We start from the raw sequence: 11,053 nt of genomic DNA, 5'->3' as shown, positions 1-11,053 counted from the left end.
TTTTGTGTTGATTTCATGTCCACGTGAACTGGTGATTTAACAATTGTATCCATAAACAATAATTCCTTTTGTAGACGCAAAGATAGGAGTGAATATTCAGAAATTGAAAAATACAATAAAAACATAATTGAAAGCTTTGGTTTATATATTTGATCCTGACTTCATATTATCAGGTTAGAACTTATTCTCAGCAATATTATCAGTGTTCCCAACCACGGCGGAGGGAGAAGGTTACACGCAATGCTCGTAGTACTTGTATCATGACGGCCAAACAAAAACGAAGTTATCATCACATTAGTCTGTAGAGGGCGATGTTGTCCGTGATTCCATTTTGACGAAACCATGCGATTTGCGTTCAAGTAGGTCAATTGTAAGTGTCTTTGTCATTAATTGTCAAGTGTTCATTCTTCACCAACGCCGACTTTCAGTCGTAAGTATACTGTCAATATTTTTAATCGATAAAATGGTCATGAGTAAGACGCATGATCTCCGTCGTGACCTCGGCTTTTCAGCACAGTCACCGTTAAGTAGCGCTTGCTAAGCTAACTTGAAAAATCTTTTGTTTTGTCTCGTTTCCGGTCTGTCTTAGAGAATGAATATGTTTGGTTTACATGCCGTAAGACGGTATATAGCTGTGGATTTTCAGCTCTTGTAGACTAGGGCAGAGGCCGACGATCTATTCATGTGGTTGGTTTTTGAATTCAGGGAGCTGTTGAATTGAAGTCAATACATGGACGACTATGGGTGTTAACCAATATGCTCCGATGCTCGCTCAAAATAATGCAAATAGAATTAACACAGTTTGATAATGTAGTGGTTGCCACAAAACAACTTTTTCCATCTCGTCATGTGACATAATGAACTGTTTATGGTATTTCCATTCCAAATACTAGTATGTCAAACATCAAAACCAGTGATAGCAGTTGCGTTCACGCACGGCTCCTTAGTATGGGCTAAGAGGTCAAAATCACGCACGTTTTCTTAGCAATGGAATGCTAAGTATGGGTAAAATCTGATCTGATTTTATAACGCGGCCCAGACCCTTAGCACAGACTAACCACAGTGCAGTCGGCAGAGCTCCAGAAGGAGTACCTACACTTTATGCAATTTTTTTAAAATTATGCTAATTTATTCATGACGTTGCAGTTTCTGTGCTCATGAATATTCATTAATTTGTGGCTCAATACACTTTAAAAGGGGCGATATATTATTTTTGGGGGAAGAGTTAGAAAGGGGGATTAGCAATCCTTAGGGGGTCAATACAAAAGAAGGGACCCATTTGGAGAGCAGCCATGCTGCTCGTGTCTGTTGTTACACGTGACCTACAGCTGTCAACTGTGTTCGTTCTTCGACGACTTCGACTGGCTTCCATGTGGGGTAGTATTCTTGTGTTCTGTTTATGTTTTTAACGTCTTTCATGTCTTTTGTAGGAGTGTCCAATCCGTGACACGTGTCCAATTCATAGGAGCACTGTCTTCACTAGCATTCAAAAATCTAACTAAACATACTGGATTCGAACCAGCGATCGCTCACATTGCTGACATAGTACAAATCAACTGAGCTATGTGGGTGGTCATGCAAATTAAATAATTTGTTGTCATATTTAGCTTTATTGCCAAATGGTGTTTGCGAGAAAAAGATGGGCAGGCAAGGGAATTGAACCCAGGTCCTCCTGATCACTATGTAAAGAACTGACCCACAAGACCACAATGGATTAACTGGATGTGTTTGCATTTGATAAGACTATATAGTGTGTATATATATAGAAATACAACATATTTCTATTATTGAGTTACAATTGTCCAAAAAATTGCCAATTTTGTGTTTTTACTTGTGTAAACTATATGCATGCCATAACCCGTTAGTGTACATCTTGCCAATTGGGTGTTTGCCATTTGCGTTGCCCATACCTGACCCAACCCTAACCCTAATGTCAAGACACGTTCCTGTTAATAATTCGTTCCTGTTTATAATTGCTCAATAATGATACTCTGTTGTGCACTGTCTGCGGGTACTGTAAAATGACTAATTTTCATTGGGTTTAATTTTCACTGATTTACCATTTCAGGCATATTAAGTGGGTTTTAAATTCACGGTTTCGTCATTTAGATAATGTGTTCTATGCTAAATTGTACATATTCACTGTGTTTTAATTTAGTGCATTTTCCAGTCAGCGAAATAAGCTAAATTAAAACCCAGTGAATAATTACCCCATTTACAGTAAGTTGCATTGATGTCAACTGATTAAACAAGTCGCATTTAAGTAATTTCCACTATTAACAAGTGGTTAAATTGTGACAATAAATGTGTGGACAAATATTTTAGATTAATTTTGGTGTAGACAACTCTCGTTTAATTATTTTACACCATTACAAGTTGTTAAATTGAGAGAATAAATGTCTCAACAAATATTAAATACTTAGTTTGATGTAAACAACTCACGTTTGATTAATTCCCACAATTACAGGTTGTTAAATTGAAAGAATAAATGTGCGGACAAATATTTTAGACTTATTTTGGTGTAGACAGCTCTCGTTTAATTATTGTACACAATTCCAAGTTGTTAAATTGAGAGAATAAATGTATGGACAAATATTTTAGACTTATTTTGGTGTAGACAGCTCTTGTTTAATTATTTTACACCATTACAAGTTGTTAAATTGAGAGAATAAGTGTGCGGACAAATATTTTAGACTTATTTTGGTGTAGACAGCTCTCGTTTGATTAATTCCCACAATTACAAGTTGTTAAATTGAGAGAATAAATGTACGGACAAATATTTTAGACTTATTTTGGTGTAGACAGCTATCGTTTAATTATTTTACACCATTACAAGTTGTTAAATTGAGAGAATAAATGTGCGGACAAATATTTTAGACTTATTTTGGTGTAGACAACTCTCGTTTAATTATTTTACACCATTACAAGTTGTTAACGTGAGAGAATAAATGTATGGACAAATATTTTAGACTTATTTTGGTGTAGACAGCTCTCATTTAATTATTTTACACCATTACAAGTTGTTAAATTAAGAGAATAAATGTGCGGACAAATATTTTAGACTTATTTTGGTGTAGACAACTCTCGTTTAATTATTTTACACCATTACAAGTTGTTAAATTAAGAGAATAAATGTGCGGACAAATATTTTAGACTTATTTTGGTGTAGACAACTCTCGTTTAATTATTTTACACCATTACAAGTTGTTAAATTGAGAGAATAAATGTATGGACAAGTATTTGAAACTTATTTTGGTGTAGACAACTCTCATTTGATTAATTCCAACAATTACAAGTTCTTAAATTGACAGAATGAATGTATGGACAAATATTGACCATTATATTTGTGAGTAAATACCTGTTGTTTAATTAATTTCCACCTCTACAAGGTTGAGAGAATAAATGTGTCGACAAATATTTGATACTTATTTAGGTGTAAGAACTCGTGTTTGACCAACTTCCACCATTGAAAGTTGTTAAAATAATGAAATAAATATACTGGTATCATTGGATATTTGATTTAATTGTGAAACTTTCTAACAAAATGTTAACTGCTGGCTTCGAACCCTCAATCAACAATTCAGCAGACACGGTATAAATTCCACAACACCACAGAAGATATTCGTCTGTTGCCTGAATTGTTTTCGTAATATAGGGAACGCCATCGACACTTTAACAAAACTTACCTTGACTTGGGTCTTGTTTATCTCTTGTCACAATCTGGAAACTGTTGAACAAATTGCGCGTCGTCCAGTTTAAGACGTTAGTTATTTTATTATTTATTCATTCAGTTTTGTATGGTGGAGTTTTGTGAGGTTTATTATTTTTTTGCGACGTTCTTTGTTTACTTGTTTACGGTTTGAGAGATTTCAGTTTATTTGATTTACGTTTTTACGGTAGCTCTGAGCGGGACTCGAACCCACTGTCTTTTCAAGCTAATTTTGTTTTATTTTGATGGCACGCTTGTGTACCACGCCACGACGTTGGTCGTTAAGTGGTGTTCATTTTTCTAACTACTCCAGTGTTCCGATGAGTTGAACGGAAAAGCCAAAACGATTGCTGGTTTCTGATTGCTTCGGTTCTGGTGAGTGTGTATCTAGTGTGATTCGAACCCATGTCGTTTGTATTGGGCGTTTTTTTATTTTCCATGTAAGCTACGCCGTAATATGCAACCACTTCCCCGTTTTATTGTCATTTTGAGTGTTTAATGATGTCTTCCTCACCCGTCACGCCATGACCCAGTTTCAACCACACGGCCATTTTGCAACACAGTTCGTGACCCTCGGCGTCACCCGACTGACTATATGAGCGTTCTGTTCAACTGTTAAGCTAGGATTTATTACCGTTATTATCATTATATTGTCACGTGATTTGTTTTACCTTATGTGTAATGTCTTAAGTATCTTTATTGTAATTTGTATATACCAATTCGTATATACCGAGGAAACGACCCCGATTGAAGGTCATGTATTTTATGACGTCACCAATTCGTGTGTAGGTACTGCTTCTAGATCTGTGCCAACTCAAATAATAGCGTCAATTACGAAATTTATTTGAAGAAACTATTACACTACGATGATTTCTCCGACTCGACCAACGACCGACCTCAGTGTGAGCGCTTCAGCGTGAACTATGACGTCATCACTTCAGCTGGAAGGCTGAAACACGCATTGTTCTCGATCTAAGCTCGCTCACACCTTTTGACAATAGCATTTCATGACCGGTTGTGGAGGGACTGTGCACAGACTAACGAAGTGTGTGCAAATGCTCAGTCTAGGGATAAGCGCCCTCTGTGGCGACCTTTGGGTGTGAATATTATGCACGTGATCAAATATATGCAACTTTCTCATTTCTAAATGGCAACCGAGCTCAGACATAACAAAGACACAACCTAGAAGACGCATGATTTAAAGAAAAAAATTCTAAAAATCTAAGAAACAAAAAGTTAATTAGTTTAACAAATCTGAAGTTTTAGAGGAATGTTTCTTTATCCCATGTTCATATAATTACACTATAGATGACTTACCCAGAAGTAGCAAGACTGGGGTGCAAAAATACTACTGCTTTAAAGGCTGAAAAAACAAACATGTCAGTTTGCTGATAGTCGATAGAAGGAAATTTTATTTTTGTGACGTTGATTGGTATGCTCAGAAGCACAATATCATGCATACAAATTTACGTTACACCCCAAAATGACATGCATGCATCTTCGACTTTCAGCTTAGCCCGTGCTAAGGACTGGCCCTCCCAATGCGTGGACGCAGTTGGCTGAATTGGGTCTAGCCAAATTGCAAACATGTGAGATAAGCCTAAATCAGCTTAAATCTTAGCCCGCACTTCGTGTAGCATGAACACTACTAGTCTAAACATATTAGCATCGCTGTCGAGTTTGCCAAGCAGAGCTTATCATATGAGTGATTGTCCGGCGTTTGGAGTCTGTGTCAACGGTTTACTTTTTCGACTTCTTCTTGAAAAAACTACAATTCTTGTTGCTTTGATACTTCTGAATGTATTCTCTTACACTTGCCTAGGTTTGAAACTAAACACAACTGGTAAACTTATCAGAGCTCAAGAAGATCTCAGCCATAGAGCGATGAAAGCTTTCTTCAAAATTTAACAATTGTTATACTCTGAAAACAATATTCCAGTCAAAACATACCTAAAACTATTTGATACTATGGTTAAACCTGCATGCTACAAATAAAGGATACTTTTGATAGTGGGCTACCTATGGAAAAATTTCCTAACAAATTTTGCAAATACATTTTACAGGTAAGCTGTAAAGCCAGTAATTTGGCATGTATTTTAGAACTATTTTACTGACTAGTATAAAACAAATGATAAAATATTGGCTAAAAATAGAGAATGAAAACATGCTAGTCCATGAAGCATACAGACTTGGCATAGAGATGGATGGTAAAGGCATACTAAAATATTTTGTACTATCTGGAAATGAATAAGTCATGGGCAAATAATGATCCAAATTATAACACCAATCTAATCAATACAATTTGCATAAAACTTAAAAAATTATTTGAAAACAAGAATCAAGAACAAATGCATGATGATAATAAAAACAAAAACCAAAAGAATAAGCTGCGTACATAAAGACTGCTAAAGAAAAATTATAGAATAGTAACAAATGCAAAACATAGAGCAGCATTAACAAAATTGAGGATTAGTGCCCGTAATTCAGAAATAGAGAAAGGACGATACAAAAAAAAATGATTATTATTATTATTGTGTACCTTGGCAGACCTCTCTTAGATTTGTTTATTGAATCATGACATGTTTAATTCTCTAATTTTGGTGAATATTTTTGTTATAAGTGATGTGGACCTCTCTCATTTTTTTTCATTTCATGATGATATCTTCAGTTCTCTAATTTTGATGAATATTTTTGTCATTTTTTGGTAAAAAGTGATATTTTTGACTTCTTGAAAACGACGCAAGTCTGATGGATTTGATATTATACATATACATACTCCCAGTAGACCTCTCAGATTTGTTCATTTTTAGCTCCCGTGAAACGGAGCTTATGTGGTACCGGTGTCTGTGACTCTGACTCAGTAACTAAAATTTGTTCCACTGATAACTCAAGATCTATAATTTCAATTTAAATGAAATTTAGCACACAGCTAATATATGATGAGTAGATGTGATGATTAGATTATGGTGCATTCCATGCATTAATTATTGTATTAATTAATTTATATCTTAGTGGTCTTTGAAACTTCTGAACAAATATTTGACTTTGGTGAGTAGCCTTATTTGCATATTGCGATAACGTATTCTGTCACAAAAATATTTCATTGGAAGTTCTAAAAATTTGTGAGTTTAGTAAATAATGATTTAATATGTCATGATGGATGTTATTTGAGCAGATACAGCAACTAAAAACATCAAATGTATGTGGTTTTATCAGTATGGCGAGTACGTATACGCAGTTACAGCCATTTTTTTTCAGTTCGACGAAAAAGCAGGATTCTTTCTGATTTTCATAAACGCAAGTTCAATTTCACTTTGTGCGTCATATTCATCAATAGACAAAATCGAAGGTAGAATCCCGTACAACTTTTCGCCAATCTTGATTCGCAAATGTGCTCACTCTGCCTGCAGTGGTCTCCCCAGAGGGTTTTAGCATATCGGCCCCAATACGCCATTTCAAAATATCTGTTGTGGGCCATTGTTTTGTGAGGATGAATAAGTAATTAACGTCAGACAGTCTGTTTTAGGTGGCTGAACAGAACAATGTGTGTGAAATGATCGATTCTAAACAAGCATCCAGATGTGGACCCTTAGGCCTACTGTCAAGCACAAATATAGAAAACCGATAACTTTTTTAGTAGCGTTCCAGACATTGCGAGAGATATATCTAATAATAACAGTGATCACTACTATTTGGTTCACAAATTATTCCATGCGTTCAACCCAGTACTGACCTTCACAGCTATTGCATCTCCACTGGCAGAGAAACGGAAGGCTGAATCCCCAGCGTCTAGCGGTTTCAATTCAAAGTGACTACACTTAATCCATGGATTAGGCAAACGTCCGACAGCAACGGCAAGGAAGTTTGTCAGTTTTATTCAAGATATACATTTTCTGTTTTACGCATTGTAGCTACACAACGTGACAGAAAGCCTTACGATGTGATCTTATCTGTAAACAATCTATTTGCATACGATCTATTTGTTTTCTCCTCGAGCATTTGTTTTGCATGGTTTCCATCTTTCTCAAATAAAACAACGCATTTTATTTCTATTGTATTCAATGTTTATTCTCATTTGATATTTTTCACAAAATATGCACTCATTAAATAATTAGTAAATATGCGACTTTTTTGTTTTTACTGAACAAAGACAAGGAAGACAAAATGCGTGTAGTTTTGTCTCGAGTTGATTGCGATCTTCGGTTTGTATCAAAAACACGTCTCACAAATGTGGTATTTTTTTTATGATCGATAATTTGATAGCAACTAAACAAATTTCAATCGTTAGAGTGTGAAAGGGCTGGACCATTTAATATCAGGACGGACATTAAACCGTGATGTTTTTATTTACTTTATCTAGGTATGTTGTGCAGACTTTATTTAACTTCATTATTTTGATGTTTGAACATATTCAGTGCATATTTCACGAATTTGTCAAGGGAACTGTTTTATTGTTATTGACTCCCGTGTGTGTCTGTGTGTGTGTGTGTCTGTCTGTTGGTTTTTAGGGATTGGTCAGTTGCTTCAGCCTAGGGGGGAGGGTCGGCAGATTCCATTTTGCCAGCTGTAAATCTCGAAAAAAGTGGGTGGACCCCTCCCCCCAACATTATATTATTATGTGCTTATGAAAACAAAGGAAACTTTGATTTTTGCTTAAATTTGTGTTGGATTTTGGTATTTTACAGAGCAAAATATGCATATTTAAAAGTTAAAAAAACAAAAAAAACTATTTATTTATTTTTTCATCATTTATTTTAATTTATATATCAGTATTTTCCACAAATTTAACTTTTTTGATTTGCTGAAAAAAAACTGTCACTGCTCTTTGTACTAATTGCTACATGTTGTCTTTCCATCTCCTGTTATAATTGGATAAATCCAGTAAATATCTTATACAATGGTGACTTCAGACTTTAAATAAAATAATCTGATATCAGCAACACATGGACTTGCGATGTGTTTAAAACTTAACTGTATAATTGGGGTTCTAGCCGCATTGCATAATCTGTTAGTTATTTGGCAACTTTAACCTCAAAATATTTAGCCTATAACACTTTTGCATCAACAAATTAATAGGCAATATATAGTTATTATTAAGAACACATTTGTACGATTAACTTTTTTATCGTTTGTTCTGAAATAAAATTTTTAAAAATATATGCATGAGCGCGTGTGTGAATTCTGGAAAACATGATATCAAAAAAGGGTGACCCCCCTATTCGCACAATCAAAAACAGGGTTAACCCCCCCCCCCCTACTGATCCACCGACCCCCCCCCCCAGGCCGAAGTAACTGACCAATCCCTTAATGAAACTTGGTATAGATGCTTTGATATTTTGATTAGGTTTTTGTTGAAACCCCATGCATATGAATTACCTGATTTGCATGATAATTAGCTAATTTGTCCCTGTTCAGGTGAAGCCTGAAAGGGAAGTACTAGATTTACTCTATTTGAAGTTGCTGCAAGTTACTAGTATCTCTCACATTTTCCCAGGGACTCTGCAGCAGATGTCAATAAAACTTGGCAGGTTGATGAACAAGTATGTGTTACATAGGCACGTAATTTTTTTTTCCGAATCTGAAAATCCTATGTGGGTCTTTTTCAAGAGTACTTGTGATATCAGTGTAAAAGCCAAAAATTGACTAATTATGCAAATTAGTTGATTATATTAATTTGCATTTTTACTTAAAATTAATCAGGTCTTTGGATTGTATCTATGTACCAAGTTGAAAAGTAACTAAGTAATAGTACTTGAGGTATCAAAACCTGAAAATTGATTAAATATGCAAATTAGGTAATTTATACTTTACATACCTGTCTGTGCATCGTTCTATGTATCTATGTAAGTTTCATTTGAAATGTGATGACCAGTACCTGAGATATCAGTGGAAAAGCCGAAAATTGACTAATCATTATGCAAATTAGATTAATTATATGCATGGATTTCTACCCAAAATTAGTCCAGAGCATCTATGTTTAATCCAAACCAAACGAATGGCTCTTTAGTACAAAGAACATCTGCAAACAGGTGAATGAATATGTAATCTATGTGGGTACAACTCATCATAAAGTGATTTCCCATAATCTAGTTTTGTACTGACAACTAAAAACTTCCACTGACCCATGTTCAGAATCTCAGAGTACACAAGTGCAACAAAACTATTTGTCATACATGTATACTTGCTCAAGAAACTGCATTCATTAATCTGAGTGAACCTTGATGTACACGACTTCTTTGTTAATTCATATTACCAGGACATGGGTTTGTTTCAAAATCACCACTGAGAATCAGAATCGTTTTCATGTTGTCAAAAATAAATTTGTTATTAACATAGTTAGGTTTATTATTTGAAATGTATTTATTGTACATAGAACAACATCTGTTAATTCTTAAACAATTGTAGAAGCTATGTTTTCAGAGCAAGTACATGTAATTTGAGGAGCATGGTCATTACTGTCAGAAGCACATCTACTTATTTCAAGGTGTAATCCTACCACATATAAACTAAATTGGCCCAATGGTTGCTGGGATAAGAGCAAATAACTGCATTGATCTAATTTGCATATTTTTGGGAGAGTGTGGTGATTACTGTCAGAAGCACATCTACCCGTGTCAAGGTGTAATCCTACCAAATATGAACTAAATTGGCCCAATGGTTGCTGGGATAAGAGCAAATAACTGCATTGATCTAATTTGCATATTTTTGTTCTACGTCTATTTCTTACGCCACGTACCAGCCGATATACCCCCTGCCCACCGCTCATATGGATTGCGTACAGTTGATTATAGTTCCTGGGCTCCCTGGGATAAGAGCAAATAACTGCATTGATTTAATTTGCATATTTTTGGTAGGGCGTGGTCATTATTGCCAAAAGCACATCTACTTGTGCCAAATATACCGTACTCGACCGCGTTAGCGCCCAGGGGCCTCAACTCAGAAAATCATGATTTTTTAGGGGTGGGCGCTTACCCGAGCACCCCGCTCGAAAAAGAGTGTAAATTAAAAATTTGATTCATCAAGTGACAGATTACGTCTTTGAGGGAAAATCAAATTACGAAATTAGTTGAGTCGTCATTGATTTTCACAATGAAGAAACAGAAATGATCACAAAAAATATGCACATTTTATTACAATATTAATCATGTACCATCAGAATTTACGAAATTAAAAACATTTGAGTCTGTTGGAACACAGTCAAAGTCAAAATTGTCATATTATCTCCACTGATGAAGGTGTTGGATCGTACGCAAACTCTCGATGAAAATCACTTTCCGCCATGATGCATTTGCATTTGACCTGAAGCAGCGTCCTTTGACCTAATGGGTCAAGTTGGTTATTTGC

At 35.3% G+C, this 11,053-nt stretch overlaps 1 protein-coding gene across 1 annotated transcript in view; it reads left to right on the top strand.

Annotated features, from left to right (window-relative positions):
- Positions 1-297: 297 nt before the first annotated feature.
- Positions 298-11,053, top strand: part of LOC102809755 (uncharacterized) — a 28,570-nt gene continuing 17,814 nt past the window's right edge. Inside the window, exon 1 of the mRNA XM_085496459.1 lies at positions 298-359. Within this exon, the coding sequence (XP_085352585.1) occupies positions 343-359 (17 nt within the window). The 5' untranslated portion in view covers positions 298-342. The remainder of the gene's footprint in view (positions 360-11,053) is intronic.

This window comes from Saccoglossus kowalevskii, chromosome 1 (genome assembly GCF_978046115.1).
Source record: "Saccoglossus kowalevskii chromosome 1, keSacKowa6.1, whole genome shotgun sequence".
Taxonomy (NCBI): domain Eukaryota; kingdom Metazoa; phylum Hemichordata; class Enteropneusta; family Harrimaniidae; genus Saccoglossus; species Saccoglossus kowalevskii.
The sequence above is the reverse complement of the archived record's forward strand: the minus strand, read 5'-3'. Positions and strand labels throughout refer to the sequence as shown.